The sequence below is a fragment of the Oncorhynchus masou genome, chromosome 8 (genome assembly GCF_036934945.1).
Source record: "Oncorhynchus masou masou isolate Uvic2021 chromosome 8, UVic_Omas_1.1, whole genome shotgun sequence".
Lineage (NCBI taxonomy): Eukaryota > Metazoa > Chordata > Actinopteri > Salmoniformes > Salmonidae > Oncorhynchus > Oncorhynchus masou.
In genome coordinates this window covers 13,507,726-13,525,879 of record NC_088219.1, presented here as the reverse complement: position 1 = coordinate 13,525,879, position 18,154 = coordinate 13,507,726, and the positions used below count along the sequence as shown (strand labels likewise).

Here is an 18,154-nt window from a genome sequence, read left to right as displayed (position 1 = left end):
TGACAAAACATGTATTTTTACTTCTCTAACAACGTTGGTAACCAGTTTATGATAGCAATAAGGCACCTCAGAGGTTTGTGGTACATGGCCAATATACCACAGCTAAAGGCTGTATAAAGGCACTCCACGTTGCGTCGAACTTAAGAACAGCCCTTAGCCTTGGTATATCAAATCAAATGTATTTATATAGCCCTTCGTACATCAGCTGATATCTCAAAGTGCTGTACAGAAACCCAGCCTAAAACCCCAAACAGCAAGCAATGCAGGTGTAGAAGCACGGTGGTTTAGGAAAAACTACCTAGAAAGGCCAAAACCTAGGAAGAAACCTAGAGAGGAACCAGGCTATGTGGGGTGGCCAGTCCTCTTCTGGCTGTGCCGGGTAGAGATTATAACACAACATGGCCAAGATGTTCAAATGTTCATAAATGACCAGCATGGTCGAATAATAATAAGGCAGAACAGTTGAAACTGGAGCAGCAGCACGGCCAGGTGGACTGGGGACAGCAAGGAGTCATCATGTCAGGTAGTCCTGGGGCATGGTCCTAGGGCTCAGGTCCTCCGAGAGAGAGAAAGAAAGAGAATTAGAGAGAGCATATGTGGGGTGGCCAGTCCTCTTCCGGCTGTGCCAGGTGGAGATTATAACACAACATGGCCAAGATGTTCATATGTTCATAAATGACCAGCATGGTCGAATAATAATAAGGTAGAACAGTTGAAACTGGAGCAGCAGCACGGCCAGGTGGACTGGAAACAGCAAAGAGTCATCATGTCAGGTAGTCCTGGGGCATGGTCCTAGGGCTCAGGTCCTCCGAGAGAAAGGAGAGAATTAGAGAACGCACACTTAGATTCACACAGGACACCGAATTGGACAGGAGAAGTACTCCAGATATAACAAACTGACCCCAGCCCCCCGACACATAAACTACTGCAGCATAAATACTGGAGGCTGAGACAGGAGGGGTCAGGGACACTGTGGCCCCATCCGAGGACACCCCCGGACAGGGCCAAACAGGAAGGATATATCGGTCATATACCACACTCCCTCGGGCCTTATTGCTACTATATAACAGCTAATAATAATCATAATACTAGCTCCAAAACACTGAAATAGACAGATTATGTATAACAATAGGTATATAGCCAATCACCTCCACCAGTCAATTATATGAAACGCAAAATACACATCCTAGAGCCTCTAGAGCTGACACGCTGGTAACTTTTGTTAAAAATATATATATTTTACGTTGCATATATTTTTATAGAGTGTTCAAAGATACCACAACTATCGTCAAAGCCAGAGGTCAAATAAATTGATCAATTCACTTTTTTAAATGTTCGGAATCACTCGATCTGTGACTGTTCTGGTAAACCGTACAGCCTGATCAATCAATATGGGATCCTCGGGACGTCCATATCCTAAATCCTAACACTAACCTTAACTCAATAACCCTTACCTTAACCCCTACCTAAATACAATTTTAAATGTCAACTTCAATTTGGGGTACGGACTTCCCAAGGATCGCCTATAGCACGGACCCAATCGAAACGCAGACAGAGTTGTTTTCGTTTTACCGAAGTTCTGCCTACTTTCAGGAGAAATTAGGGATTTCTTCGTTTTCACTGCAATTGCACAGCAGGTGTTGTTTTTATTCGCGAAGTACCTGCTGCTTACCCGAACAGGTAAGGACATGTATTAAAAACTCTAAACATGAAGCATGTATGAAACATGCACAAACTACGTTACTGAGCACCAATAGTTTTTTGTTTTCCCAGGAATGGCGCGTTGACGATGGCGAAAACACCAGAGAGCAGCGGTATGGATTTAGGAGATGTTTCCCATAGCTGCAATTCACAAGCTCTGAAAGTTACAACATCAACAACAACATCATCATCATCACCACCACCATCATCTTCCCTCAGCAGCAGTGCTCACCTTCAGCTAGAGGCAGCATCACCACCGCCCCTCCAAGTTCTCCAGTTGAAGAGGCATCATAAGCAGTACTATAGCCATGGCCATGATCTGTTACCTAAGAAGAGCCCTCTAGATAATACAGTGAGAGATTTGTCATCATCCTGTGTCTATGAGGTACCTGACTCTGGTGGTGTTTCCCAGGACCCTGACTCTGCATCTGCCATGGCCTTAGCTGTCACAACCACAGTTTGCTCTGGTGTTGAGGCTAGAGATGTATGGAAGTCTGGATACCTGAGAAAGATGAAGCACAGCCACAAGAGATTTTTTGTCTTGAGAGGGCCAAGTGACACAGGCCCCAGCCGTTTGGAGTACTATGATAGTGAGAAGAAATTTAGAAATGGAAGGAAATCCGTTTGTAAATCTCCCAGTGCTGTGGGTTCTCCAAAGAAGGTGATTTATCTGTATCAATGTTTTACTGTTAGTAAAAGGGTAGATTCTAAACACAAGCACCTGATAGCCCTGTACACTAAGGATGAGCACTTTGTCATGATAGCGGCGAATGAGGAGGAGCAAGAGGATTGGTACCTGGCTCTGAGTGATCTGGTGATCCAGGAGAAAAAGGAGTACCAGGACGCTGAGGAGTTGGATGATGGATACTGGACCGTCTCTCCTGGAGCCATCTTCAAGGAGGTGTGGCAGGTGATTGTAAAGCCCAAAGGTTTAGGACAAACCAAGAACCTGATAGGAGTGTGCCGGCTGTGTCTCTCTGCCAAGACCATTCACCTGGTGAAGATGTGCTCTGAGATGACGTCTGTGAACCTGCCCCTGATGAATGTGCGTCGCTGTGGTCACTCCGAGAGCTTCTTCTTTATGGAGGTGGGCCGCTCGTCCTCCACTGGGCCCGGAGAGATCTGGATGCAGGTAGAATCAGGCGACCCTGTGGTGGCTCAGAACATGCATGAGACAATCCTGGAGGCCATGAGAGCCCTGAGGGCCATCCCTGATTTCAGGCCTCGGAGCAAGAGTCAGTCATTCCCATCAAACCCCTGTGCCGTAGTCACCACACGACGTCAACACCATGGCAACCTCCCACCCAGCCTGACTGGGTTACAGCGCTCTATAAGGGTGGAAACTGTTGTGAGCAAAGCGTCCCCACAGAAAGATAAAGGAGATGGAGGCCACAGCCCCAATCAAACTTCTAGCCATGGAGAGGGGACAATGAACCAACTGATCAGCCCAGGGACTGGCACCTTGGCTCTCCGTAATGTCTGCATCAGTAAAAGCCTTGAAGAGAGCCTCAGTCACTGCATCTCCACCACCATCAGTGTATCCAGTAGCAGTGGCAATGACTCTGATACACACCCCTGGACCTCTGACACTTCAGTCTTTGGTTCTTCCAGCGACAGAGGCTCTGTCTGCGCTGAGGATTTGTGCTCCAACCCATGTGTCTTTCAGCTGTCCAGGAGGAACACCCCTGACTCACTGTTTAACACCACACTCATTGACGAGAACAGCTTGACTGACTACGTGGCCATGGATTTGCAGGTAACGGCTGTGGCCGGGGCTAATCAAGGAGATAGCTATGATGTGGAAACGTCTAAGCCTGAACATTCCAGACAATACCACCAAACCACCTCATGCACTCCAAAATGTGAAAAATACCTCTCATCCAAGCCCCCCTTCCTCCATATCTATAATCAGAGTAAACTCCCAGTGGGGGAAAGTTATATGCCAATGACTTGTGGACCAGGTCCTCATTATACAGATGACATCCCTTCAGATTACAATGTGACCCCCACTCTTCTTCAAACACCTAGTGCTACCATGTTGCCCTCAGACCAGCTGGGGCCCCAGGGCTACATGATGATGCTTCCACGTAGCTGTTCACCAGCAAAGGACAGCCTCAGTGATGTAGTGTGTGATGAATACATGAACATGTCTCTCGGGAGCCACATGGATGGTCATACACATGGCTCACCGGAGGCTCTTAAGTCCTACAGCTCCTATTCCTCTCTACCAAGCTCTAACCAGCCTCCTTCACAGAAGAACTGTGAACATGATGACTGTATCTTCATGTGTCATCCTGCAGCTCATCACTGCTCTGCAGTTGAATGGAACAGTAGAAACCCTCTCTGTAGCTCACCTCGTCACTCTTCTCATCCAAGCAGTGATGTGCTGCTGAACCTATCAGATGTGCCTGTGTTGAATGTCACTGGTTTGTCCTTGGACCAGCATGGGGTTGAAGATAGTGACCTGCCCACTCAAACTGAGTCTATCCAGATTTCAACAGATCGTCTCAACTACATTGCCTTCTACCTGAGGGATGATCAGTGTGCCACCTGTGATGTCCCTTTGCCTACCGACGAGGTCACTTCTCCACTTCCTGCACGTACCAGTCCCAGAGAGAGTGGGTCTGGACCCGGACTCTACACTGGCATAGACCTCCCCACATCAGCAGGGCAGACTGCTGCCACCAGACGCTGGCTGTGTTCTTGTCTCCCCTTGTGTATCAATACTGATGACAGTGAGTAAGAGGACAGTTTAAAAAGTGTCAGTGCTGCTTTTGAATCGATACATTATTGAATGAACCAGATTGTGAATACTCGGCCTTGTTGTTTATACAATGATAATGATCAAATAAACAAGTTATTTGTACTCAGTGGAATTGTTCATATAAAATGAAAAATGTCTGTCATGTTTCTTTACTTTTGGTGGTTGTTGCTAGTCTGGGTACCAGTTCCACACCTTGTACTCCCTTGCATATGGCACAGAGTACAACAAGTGGGATGTTATCTTAAATGACTGGTACCCAGACTAGGTTTTTTTTTACACTTGGAGAACATGTTCTTATAGTCCCTTGCAAAGAAGTTTGTTTTTGGCAATTCCAGGGAAATGGAATGATGCCGAGACTCAGATCTTTCACTTTTAAATGTATTCCAAACAAAATCAATTGATTTCAAAGTTGAACAAACCATATAACTCAATGCACAATAACTACTTTTAACAATTTACACAGAAATTTATACAAATGTACTTGAAGAACAAACAGTTAAGTGTTAAGGTCAGTAACAGAATGACAGCACCAATGGCACAAACTGTAAATGTTTTATCTACACTGTTCAAGTAAATGTTGTCATTTGTTAAAAGTATTTCTTGTTCATTATTGTATGGTTTGTTCAAGATTGAAATCAGATTTTTTTTGTGAAGTAAAGTTAAAGTTGTGAGTCTTCAGGCAATGTATTGGTTGTCATTTGGAAGAATATACTTTTTTTGTTGCCTGAATTATTTGTATTTTTCATGAATCAAGAGAGGATGTTTGCATTTTCTTTTTACATTTGTCACAGGGCATTTACTGGATCGTTTGCTCTGTATCTGGCCGGAAGTCAGCACGTTGGGGTTATGAAAATTAAACATTTGTGCCGTATTTTGTATTTAATTACCATGCCCTGGGCCCATAATCACAAAACATTTATTACGCAAAAACTTAAGCCTCTTAAGAAAAAACAAAATGTTTATAACTGCAATTCCAGAACAATATTTAAAGCTTTTTTCCAATAACCTTTTTGAGGAATAGCAACTTTTCTTAACCTTCTTAAATCTATAGTTAAGGAAAAAATGGCAGTTTAGAAATGTCTTATTAAAGATTTTATGAATTTGGGCCCTGGTGATTGCACCCTTTAATGCTTTTATACCATTAATGGATGTAATTATACCATTAAAATAAAGCTAATGCTGTTATCTACAGCTTGTCTTCATTTACTGGGCTGGTTGTACAACAGGTAATATTATAACCATCATAATGCCATTTCCACCACAGAGGTAATAGTTAATGTTCCTTCCTCAGGCTACCATCATCAGTGCTTATACAGTGGGGTTGCAGGGATAATATCGTAGTACAATTCATCATTAAGGACTTTTGGAAGATTAGTCTGTAAAAAAGATATCTCTAAATAGAGATCCTGATCAAATCGGTGGACAAGGGTTAGCCGGAAAAAGCTGGAGTGTTCGGTTAATCACAGTAGGAGGTAGTTCTGCTAATGAGCACTCCAGGCTCTAGTCTACACACTCCATTTCTACATGACACATGAGGAAGATAGCGCTAAGAGGCAATATCAACCCTGAGGCTTAGCAAAGTGTTTAAATATCTTTATTGTCAGGCATATTTACATGAGTGTTCCACATCCCACACCTTGGGAAAACCTTTGCCCTCCCCAACCATTGAACACAAATATATTTCAGAGGCACTTTTCTTAATAAACAAGTTATTGGTTGTATGTTTTGTATTTTAACACTGTCTGCATATTTCTGTCTCCCGGCGTCAGGAGGTAGTGCTGAGGAAATGGCTTCTTCAGACATATCCTCGTGCCTGTCTTCACCGAGGTCCTTTCCCTGCTGTCTTCACCTAGGTCCTTTCCCTGCTGTCTTCACCTAGGTCCTTTCCCTGCTGTCTTCACCTAGGTCCTTTCCCTGCTGCAGCAGAGGTGTAGTCTCACTGTACAATGCGGTTCATGCATCTGAACAGTCTTCGTCTCTCTTGTTCATTGAACAAGTCTGACACAGACAAAGAAAGCCTGTTTCATGTAGAGACAACTATGGTCCCTGGCTTTGTTTCCTGGTTACAACATAACAATGAGACAGTCCAAGCTTGTGTTTACTGTATACACCATGTTCCTGACTTCAAATCCAATTTTATTTGTCAAATGCGCCGAATACAACAGGTGTAGACCTTACAGTGAAACACTTACAAGCCCTTAAACAATGCAGTTTAAAAAAATTATTACCCCACCAAAAATTAAGAAATATAAATAATTAAAAAATGTAAAAAATAAAAATAACTAATTCTGTCTTGAGTTGTCTAGGATCTTTCCTAGTTTTTAATCGTCTCTTGCTGGGTTGTTAGTTTTTTTTTTTGCAAAGTGGTAAGCAGTTTGTGCTTGGTGTTGTTCTGAGGCACTTCTACAGCACAGTATGGAACATGGGAGCCAAGGTAATCCACCCAATCACCATCTACTGGAATGAGCAGAGGGGAGCGAAAGGGAGGCTGGTCACACGTTGAGGATCTCAAACTCCTCTTCAGACTCAAACAGCTTGTCGGTCGATTCGATGAACTCTGTTCGAAAAGAGAACAGTAATCAATTTGACATAACACACTTCATTTTGGTTAGTATGTGTCAGTTGAGTTTAAACACTACAAAGGAGTTTCAATGAGGTTCAAGAAATAAATGCACTTCATGTATAGACCTATACTGTCACTTCGTAACAATATAGGGAAATACCAGAGAGTGGAAGCTTGATATTTGCGGCAAGGATTGCTTGTTATTGGTGTAATATTAGTGGATCTGTCTGGTAGGTATGCTCATACCTGCCCCTGTGGTCTGGACCTCTGGTTTGGTGGGAGGAACGAAGGGGGGCCAGTGGGGCGGGTGATTCTCCACCAGCTCAAACATCCTCAGGTTCCTCTTCATCTGAATCTCCTTAAAAAGGACGACGACATGAGTCTCAACCACCGGACAATATCCATCTACATACAAATCTACATACAATTGTGACTTGAGTGGATGACTCTTACCTGCTGGACCAGGTTACACCAACTGTCAAAGTCATCTTCACTCTTACAAAAAAATCCCTTGGGTGGGGGAAAAAAAAAGACAGAATTTTGATTAGCAATTATGTGGCAAAATCATCACCACAGTAAACAAACTCATCACCACAGTAAACAAAATTCCCATTAGAGCAACTTTTTAGAACACACCAGCATGCACTTAAAATTCAACTATGAAAACAAAGCCCATGAGATAGGAGGCTCAGTGGTATAACAGTTTGTGGTGGTCGGTGTGTGGGTACAACTCTCACCAGGGCCACAGAGGGGTCCAGGTTGGTGATCTTCATGCGGCGTGGACTCCTCAGACAGTGGTAGCTCTGGTCGTCCACTCCACTGCCAGCCTCAGCCTCCACGGCTGACTGGGTGGTGTGGGGGTCCAGGTAGATCAGCTCCTCTCCTGGAGAACACAAGAAGGCCTGCTGAACATGTTGGCTAGACAACTCACAGGTTTATCTCCTTTGTTACTACCTATTTGGGAACCTTCAGTTCCGGTTTCCTCTTAGACTCACCTACAAATCCGATGAAGTAATAGGCCAGATTGGGCTTTCCTCCCAGCACACCACAGGACTGTGGCATTTTAAAACACTCCTGAATGGGACAACACATGGAGCCAGTACAGTACAACTATTTAAAGGCAACAGTAAATGCAGGAATATTGCATAGTAGTTTAGTATCAATTGAATAATAAGAGAAATCCCCAATCCCATCATAGAAAGCATTGATGGCCCAGTACCTTGAGGGCCTGGATGTAGACAGGGTTGATGTGGTTTATTCCCATGCGGAGTGGTATGACCAGCAGTAGCGGTCTCCAGTCAGAATGGGACTGGGAATGTGGACAAGTCGTGGCTCTATGCCCATCCGTGTGAGAACAGGCTTGTTCTGGTGTTTCCCTAGAGGTGAAGGGTTCCTGCCAGCCACAGGGTCTCGGCCGCAATCTGCTCTCACTGCTTGCCTGGCGACACTGCTTCTCTGGAGAGGACATGGAAAGAAAACCTTTGTGTCTTTGGAATCACAGTTTCACCACTGTCCTCATATACAGAAGGCTCAGAAGGTACGAATACAAAAATATACAGTGCCTTCGGAGAGTATTCAGACCCCTTGACTTTTTCTACATTTTGTAGGCTACAGCCTTATTTTAAAATTGATAAAATAGTCCCCCCCCCTCAATCTGCACACAATACCCCATAATGACAAAGCAAAAACAGTTATCTTAAAAATAAAAAATACACAGCTATTTTCAGGTCTCTCTAGAGATGTTCGATCAGGTTCAATTCCGGGCACTGGCTGGGCCACTCAAGGACATTCAGAGACTTGTCCCAAAGCCACTCCTGCGTTGTCTTGTTTGTGTGCTTATGGTCATTGTCCTGTTGGAAGGTGAACCTTCGCCCCAGTCTAAGGTGCTGAGTACTCTGGAGCAGGTTTTCATCAAGGATCTCTATAATTTTCATTTTTTGGGTTTTTCTACTTGCAGCTCAGATGGGAGTTGGTGGTTCCAAACTTCTTCCATTTAAGAATGACGGAGGCCACTGTGTTCTTGGGGACATTCTTCGCTGCAAAATTTTCTTTGGTACCTTTCCCCAGATCTGTGCCTCAACACAATCTTGTCTCTGAGCTCTACGGACAATTCCTTTGACCTCATGGCTTGGTTTTTGCTCTGATGTGCACGGTCAACTCATATAGACAGGTCTGTGCCTTTCAAAATCATGTCCAATCAATTGAATCTACCACAGGTGGACTCCAATCCAGTTGTAGAAACATCTCAAGGATGATCAACAGAAACAGGATGCACTTGAGCTCAATTTTGAGTTTCATGCAAAGGGTCTGAATACTTAAATACATTTGCAAAGATTTCTAAAAACCCGTTTTCACTTTGTCATTATAGTGTACTGTATATAGATTGCTGAGGATCATTTAAAAAAAAAAAACATTTTAGAATAAGGCTATAACTTAACAAAATGTGGAAAAGTCAAAATGTGGAAAAGTCAAGGGGTCTGAATACTTTCTGAATGCACTGTATATATTTAGCAAGTGAGGGAAAAAAACGTACTGATGTCCTCGATCACCACGGTGTTGTCCATTGACACATACACAGCAAGAGAATTCCAGTCATCAAATAGCGCAAGTTTCCTGACGAGAGATAATAGGTTTATTTATGCCACAACCTTATTTGTGCTAGAGGTCACACTACTAACATCTGACAATCAAATGTTCTGAAATTAATTAATCTTGGTTACCCAGAAGTTACAATTCTCGAAAATTGTCACTTCCCGTTTAAACGTGAATCTGTCCACGAGAGATTAGATATGAATAGATCAGTCTTAAAACATCCATATAAAATACTTACTTGAGCACTTGTGCAACTGTGTTTGGGCCATACCACTCTCCTACAGACTTTCCTTCACCAACCCCCATCTGAGCTGCAAGTAGAAAAACCAAAAAATGAACACAAAACTCACTCCAGAAGGTCTAAGTCAGGGATGGGCAACTGATGGGGGTGGGGGCCACAACAAAATCTGAACTCATCATGGGTGGGCCGCAGTGGCTCGTGGGTCTGCGTACCCATATCCTCACCTTGTGAGCAAAACATTTTAGCGGCCCTCTTGACAGCAGAGAGAAAAATAGTTAATTTCCTGAATCTACACATTTTACCACGTTAGAGAGAAATGTTTGCAGTTTTTAATAAGATATCTGAGTGAGAGTGACTAACAAAATCAATGGGGGCTCCCAGGTTGGTAATTCAACCAGGATTACCACAAGTTTAGATAGATTGGTAAATTAGTCCAGGGGCCAGCTAACAAATGTTAGCTGACATAAACTAATTGAGTGGCTGTCAGTAACTGACATAACAAACAACAAAAGGAATGATGCACAACAAAAATGTTGAAATTGCACCTTGTGTATTCTACTATTCAAACTATTTTTGTGTCTTTGGAAATTGATCCGCAGGCCTACATCCCTGGTCTGTCTTAGCTTCTTTCTAGCCTGTCTAGCCGGTCATTGATTCATCATGCTACTTGATTTTCCTTCAAGTTACACATTTTTACTTTTTGAGGACAGTCATCCAGAAAATGATAGGAATGTGATAGAAAACACTTTCATCTGCTGATTCAGGGTACTTTACATGTGGTCAGACCAAGGGAAAGGCAGGGTTAGGCTCGGACTCTCTCTTACCCATTTGGTGTATGGAGTAACAGCTGTCTTTCCTATCCAGGAAACAGTGGAGGATACGATGGTACTTCTCCGGCTGTCCTCCCTCTGCCCTCCAACGCCAGGCTACAGCAGGAGAACAGGCCACAAAATTTAGTTTTGATTAATTTTCTAAAATTGATTAAATTGTTTATTCCCCTTTCATCTACACACGATACCCCATAATGACAAAACAAAAAAAGGTTTAGATTTTTTTTTAACATACAGTACCAGTCAAAAGTTTGGACACACCTATTCATTCAAGGGTTTTTCTTTATTTATACTATTTTCTACACTGTAGAATAGTTGTGAAGACATCAAAACTATGAAATAACACATATGGAATCATGTAGTAACCAGAAAAGTGTTAACAAACCAAAATATATTTGAGATTCTTCCAAGTAGCCGCCCTTTGCCTTGATGACAGGTTTACACTATTGGCATTCTCTCAACTACCATCACCTGGAATACTTTTCTAACCATCTTGAAGGAGTTCCCACAAATGCTGAGGACTTGTTGGCTGCTTTTCCTTCACTCTGCGGTCCACCTCATCCCAAACCATCTCAACTGAGTTGAGGTCAGATGATTGTGGAGACCAGGTCATCTGATGCAGCGCTCCATTACTCTCCTTCTTGGTCAAATAGCACTTACACAGCCTGGAGGTGTGTTGGGTCATTGTCCCATTGAAAAACAAATAATAGTCCCCACCAAGCGCTAACCAGATGGGATGGCATATCGCTGCAGAATGCTATGGTAGCCATGCTGGTTAAGTGTGCCTTGAATTCTAAATAAATCACAGACAGTGTCACCAGCAAAGCACACCATCACACCTCCTCCTACATGCTTCACGGTGGGAACCACACATGCTGAGATCCGTTCACCTACTCTAGGTTTCACAAAGACACGGTGGTTGGAACCAAACTTCTCAAATTTGGACTCAGACCAAAGGACAGATTTCCACCAGTCTAACGTCCATTGCTTGTGTTTCTTGGCCCAAGGAAGTCTCTTATTATTATTGGTGTCCTTTAGTAGTGATGTCCTTTACTGTCCTTTAGTAGTCTTTGCAGCAATTCGACCATGAAGGTCTGATTCACGCAGTCTCCTCTGAACAGTTGATGTTGAGATGTGTATGTTACTTGAACTCTGTGAAGCATTAATTTGGGCTGCAATTTCTGAGGCTGGTAACTATAATGAACTTATCCTCTATAGCAGAGGTAACTCTGGGTCTTCCTTTCCTGTAGCGGTCCCCATGAGAGACAGTTTCATCCATAACGCTTGATGGTTTTTGTGACTACACTTGAAGAAACTTTCAATGTTCTTGAAATTCTCCGGATTGACTAACCTTCATGTCTTAAAGTCATAATGGACTGACGTTTCTCTTTGCTTATTTGAACTGTTCTGGCCATAAAACGGACTTGGTCTTTTACAAAATAGGGATATCTTCTGTATACCCACCCTACACAACTGATTGGCTCAAACACATTAAGAAGGAAAGAAATTACACAATATAGCTTTTAACAAGGCACACCTGTTAATTGCAGCCAACATGTGCTCAGCATATGTGGGAACTCCTTCAAGACTGTTGGAAAAGCTTTCGAGGTGAAGCTGGTTGAAAGAATGCCAAGAGTGTGTAAAGCTGTCATCAAGGCAAAGGGTGGCTACTTTGAAGAATTTGTTTAACACTTTTAGGTTACTACATGATTCCATATGTGTTATTTCATAGTTTTGATGTCTTCACTATTATTCTACAATGTAAAAAATAGTATTCAGACTCTTTACTCAGTACTCTCAAAGCACTTTTGGAAGCGATTATAGCCTTGATACTTCTTGGGTATGACGAGTTTCTCCCATTCCTCTCTGCAGATCCTCTCAAGCTCTGTCAGGTTGGATGGGGAGAGTCACTGCACTGCAATTTCAAGGTCTCTCCAGAGATGTTCGATCGGGTTCAAGTCCGGGCACTGGCTTGGCCACTCAAGGACATTCAGAGACTTCTCCCAAAGCCAATCCTGCATTGTGTTGGGTGTGTGCTTAGGGTTGATGTCATGTTGGAAGGTGTACCTTCACCCAGGTCCTGAGCACGTTTTCATCAAGGATCTCTCTATACTTTGCTCCATTTATCTTTCCCTCGATTCTGACTAGTCTCCCAGTCCCGCCGCTGAAAAACATCCCCACATCATGATGCTGCCACCACCATGCTTCACCACACGGATGGTGCCAGATTTCCTCCAGATGTGACGCTTGGCATTCAAAACAAAGAGTTCAATCTAGCTTTCATCAGACCAGAGAATCTTGTTTCTCATGGTCTGAGAGTCCTTTAGGTGCCTTTTGGCAAAGTCCAAGCGGGCTGTCATGTACCTTTTACTGAAGAGTGGCTTCCGTCTGGCCACTCTACTGATTAATGGAATGCTACAGAGATGGTTGTCCTTCTGGGAGGTTCTCCCATCTCCACAGAGGAACTCTGGAGCTCTGTCAGAGTGACCATCAGGTTCTTGGTCACCTGCCTGACCAAGGCCCTTCTCCCCCGATTGCTCAGTTTGGCCAGGGGGCAGCTCTGGGAAGAGTCTTAGTGGTTCCAAACTTCTTCCATTTAAGAATGATGGAGGCCACCGTGTTGTTGGGGATCATCAATGCTGCAGACATTTTTTGGTACCATTCCCTAGATCTGTGCCTCGACACATGGCTTGGTTTTTGCTCTGACATGCGCTGTCAACTGTGGGAACTTATATAGGACAGGTGTGTGCCTTTCCAAATCAAGTCCAATCAATTGAATTTACCACAGTTGGACACCAATCAAGTTGTAGAAACATCTCAAGGATGATCAATGGAAACAGGATGTACCTGAGCTCAATTTTGAGTCTCATAGCAAAGGGTCTGAATACTTATGTAAACAAGGCAGCTGTTGTTTTTTTAAAATACATTTGCAAACATTTCAAAAAAATAGTTTTCACTTTGTCATAACGGGGTGTTGTGTATAGATTGATAAGGGAAAATATATATAATTTCATCCATTTTAGAATAAGACTGTAACATAACAAAATGTGGAAAATGTCAAGGGGTCTGAATACTTCCCGAATGCACTGTATAAACACCCCCTTTGCTAATGCAGTTCCATACATCCCCACCCCATGCATGACCCTGTCCCCTCCTCACCTCGTCCCAGCTGTGAGCATACCAGGGCCTGTGCAAGGATCATCTGCCCACAGCGTAGCATGCATCCCCAGCCTGCATCTGAAGAGGGGCCTGTTCCCCCTGGATCAAACCAAGATAGACACTTAAGATTAAGAGCACTTTGTTGGTCAATTGCACACAAGATCAACCCAAATCTGACTTCCGCTATTAACCCAACTCCTCCAAAAGAGACATGTACATATAGAGGTTTTGGAAAGGTGTGGGTGGCTGCGGGTGACCGCACTTGGCAACCGGGGAGCTGTTGTGTGGGGGGTTAAGTGCCTAGCCCAAGAGCACAATGGCAGGCAATAGCATCTAGGATTTGATACCACCAGCCCTCTGGGTGCCAGTTCACTTCCCGACATATTTTTCCTGTCAATCCCGGGATTCTAACTGGCAATCCTCCGGTTGCTGGCTTGCCTCTAATCGCTAGGCTACCTGCCGCCCTTAAATGGATACTTTGAGAATTTGGCAACGAGGCCCTTCATCATCTTCTCCAAAGACAGATGAACTCGTGAACACCGTTTTTTTTTATGTTTCTGTGTCCAGTATAAATTAAGTTAGAGGTAGTTTCCTGAACCAATGCTAACTAGCATTAGCGCAATGACTGGAAGTCTATGGATATCTGCTGGTATTGAAAAGCATGGTAGCAGATAGCGCAATGACTGGAAGTCTATCTGCTACCATGCTTTTCAATACCAGCAGATATCCATAGACTTCCAGTCATTGCGCTATGGGTAACGCTGTTGGCAGGGTTAGGGATACTCACACACAGTGCTTTTAACATAGTTTTTTCAACATACATATGACATACATGATGACATTGTGCATGTTCATTTATACAATAATTATTATTCAACATGTCCTCAACTGGGATTTGAACTCACAAACTACCACGCCACCATATGTCTGTGACTGGTGTCAGTTAATCTGATTATTCTCATCATTGACTTTACAGTTTAAATTACATTCTGTATAGTGGTCTAACGTTGGTGGGGCATATTAACCTGTTTTAATGATACTCCTGAATCACTATGATCAATCAAATATTTGTATAATTATTATTGTATATATATGAACATACACAACGTAACCATGTTTGGCAAAGTGTGTAAAATATGCCAGTTGAAAACATCATGTTAAAAGCACTGTGTGTGTGTGAATATCCCTAACCTTGCCAACAGACAAAAATATTTTTGAATGGATCAGTGGTTCACCAATCAGGAGCTTGATGGGCTTGGCAACACTAACAAGGCATGATGTGTAATGAAAAATATTTTTGGAGAAAGTTTCTTTGGGACCATCAGGCGACGTCCTGATGCCAGATACACGGAAATGTTCTTGCAACGTTCCCATGAATCGTGTCTAGAACATTAATATCTTACATTCTAAGAACATGAAACATGTCTAGAACATTAATATCTTACATTCTAAGAACATGAAACGTGTCTAGAACATTGAGCTCTTACATTCTAAGAACATGAAACCATGTTCTGTGTATGGTTTGTGGAACGTTGACAGAATATTCTTCTAACCCTCAGAAAACTGGACACAGGAATGTTCTTTCAAAGTCCCATAAAACACATCTGGAACAGTATTGTTGCATATTCTGAGAACATCGTAACCATGTTCTAGATAAGTTCTGCTTGATATTAAGGGAGCGTTCTCCTAACTTTTAACACCAAAACATCATAAAAAGGTTCTCAGAAGGATGTTGCCAACATAGATAGAATGTTCCCGTAACTCACGGAAAACTGGACACTCAAACATTAGGGGAACATTACAAAAACATTCTCTCTCTCCCTAGAATTGTTAGCTGGGTCGCCAACAATCAGATTTACATAACATCTGCCTGTTTCACTCACCTATGGGAGAGAATTTTTTCCTGTAGGTAAACCATAGCCGCGAGTGGACATCTGATAGTAGCTCCGTCTTTCCTGTGAACACAACATGAAAGACTGTCATGCCTTCATTCAGTTTCTCCCCCACATATAAATCACAATATGACTGCTAGAAGATGCCAGTCTACCTGTTTTAGCATTGTAACACTCTCCTAAAACCCACACAGGTTCATCTGTGTCAGGCAAGTCTTCAAGGAACTCCGAGAACACGTTTATCTGGTTTTCATACTTTGCTAATACTTAAACGAGACATGGAAAAGGGGAGACATGAAAAAAACATGTCAAGAAACATACATGATGTGAGATACACCAGTTAATTAATAAAGTTTTACACAATTTTTTCATATGCGGTGATAGCTGCAATTTGACATTACAATTTAGGTTCGCTGAATTATATGTAATTGCCAGATCACACACACACAATAATGTAGGATGTACATAGCCAGCAGATTCAACCCACTGTTTTACAGCAGCACTCGGGTCGAAACAGGGTTCCTGCGTACATTAAGACCCGCGAATACCGTGCGATTAATGTCTCAGGAATCGTACTGTTGTATTCAGAATTGTCCCAATATCTAACATAAACCAAGAAGATTAAACGACTGCTAGTTTAATAGTAGTCGTTCAATCTTTTCAGTGTAACAGTTGGGTTAATGGGACAATTCGAAGTACAACGCAATTCTCATTCCTGGATTGAGGAATGTTTTCTGAGACATTTCTGACACCGGCATCTTAATCTACACAGGAAGCCTGTCTGACCCTAGTGCATTTCTAAGCAAGCAGGTCGGATCTACTGGCTAGGTTGAGCTACTACAGTACAATACTGTATTTGACCAAATTATATAACATCCTTACTCACTCTGGGAAAACAAATCTCATCCCACTTCAGAAAAGCATGAAGTACTTTCCACTGACAATGCCCTGCTTTCAAAATGTTATGAAAGCCGCCGGGTAGACAATTAAGCGAAACAGGCCACCAAAGAAACAATGCAATGGCTAAACTTGTACATCAGCCATGGTCAGTTAACGACCAACATCTTTAGAAATTTCATTTTGGTCCCAATGGCAGCACGATTTGTCAATGCATGTAAGGGACTAAGTGAAAGGCGCACAATATGTGAATAAAGTAGTATTTTTAGTGGCTATTACCTGCCTCCATCCTACGGCTGTCATCGGTAAAAATACCTATCTGAAGCTAGCCACAATAAGGATTAGCCACAATAGTGGAATTTACGGTTAGACTTCAAAATAACAGTCCCTAATTTAAAGCGATGCAAATGCATACAAATATTAGAATCATGCCATATTTGGACTAGATCATGCTAAACAAGGTTGGAATGTTGTGATATGAATTCAACAAAATACAATAATTAGTTAATTTAACAAACAAAAGTCAAAATCAGCAGAAATCTCACTCATTATTCACAATTCATTCATTAATCATGGTAGTGTCCACATTAATGTAGACGTGTTTAGAAACATGTTCTATTTTTATTTACAATAAAAGTGACTCCAAAATCACATAATACATGTATTTACCATTCATTTCTATTGTAAATCATCTGAAACACAACCAAAACAAACAGCAAATGCATCCAACAAGTTTGTAGTCACACGCTTGATGTAATCATTGCGTGCTATGAAAATGGGACCAAATAAAATGTGTTTTACTACTTTAATACACGTCTAAGTGAATTTGTACCAATACTTTTGGTCCCCTAACATGGGGGGACTATGTACAAAAGGTTCTGTCATTTCTAAATGGTTCACCCAATATGGAAGAAAATACCCTCAAATTAAAGCTGGCAGTCTGCACTTTAACTTCATAGTCCTTTTATCTTTTCAAAGTCATTCAAAGTGCTGGTGCACAACAACATTGTCACTGTCCCAATACTTGGAGCTCACTGTAAGTATGCCCCAAACGAAATTCTGAAGTCTAATACTTTTTTGTTTAATTTATATAACAACATTTAAACTTTGTTTAGCATTATGTAGTCCCAACATGGCATGATTCCACTATTTGTATCCATTTGCGTCACTTTCAATGAGGGACTTTATTTTGAAGCTGAACCGTAAATTTCACCGTTGTGGCTGGCTAATCCTTATAGTGGCTAGCTTCACATAAGTGGTAAATGACAGGATACAAACATACAGGATTACTTCTTGGGTAATGTAGTTCGAATGTGTTTGTCATCCATGACAAATAACATTAACCATTATAAACTACATCAACCAAAAACATAACGAAACCAAGCTGGTGTTTCCAGATATCAGACATTTCACCAATTGATAAATAATTCTTATAGGATAATTTGCTAGAGATATCTCTTCCCCATTCGTAAAATATACATGTGCATTGTCTTGATCTTGTAAAACATCCGCCTA

General features: G+C 42.2%; 2 protein-coding genes across 2 annotated transcripts; one reads left to right on the top strand and one right to left on the bottom strand.

Moving 5' to 3' along the window:
- Positions 1-1,789: 1,789 nt before the first annotated feature.
- Positions 1,790-4,444, top strand: LOC135543752 (insulin receptor substrate 2-A-like). The gene has a single exon (XM_064971107.1). It carries the CDS (start codon positions 1,790-1,792, stop codon positions 4,442-4,444), a length of 2,655 nt encoding a protein of 884 aa, XP_064827179.1.
- Positions 4,445-6,043: 1,599 nt separating this feature from the next.
- On the bottom strand, positions 6,044-16,962 carry LOC135544124 (cysteine protease ATG4A-like). The gene is made up of 13 exons (XM_064971522.1): positions 16,919-16,962; positions 15,898-16,008; positions 15,734-15,805; positions 13,851-13,949; positions 10,686-10,787; positions 9,859-9,931; positions 9,562-9,641; positions 8,248-8,483; positions 8,024-8,102; positions 7,766-7,911; positions 7,482-7,538; positions 7,275-7,386; positions 6,044-7,022 (listed from the first exon to the last, which is right to left on the bottom strand). The coding sequence occupies exons 1-13, from the start codon at positions 16,926-16,928 to the stop codon at positions 6,958-6,960; spliced, it is 1,242 nt and encodes a 413-aa protein (XP_064827594.1). The 5' UTR covers positions 16,929-16,962; the 3' UTR covers positions 6,044-6,957.
- Positions 16,963-18,154: the final 1,192 nt, after the last annotated feature.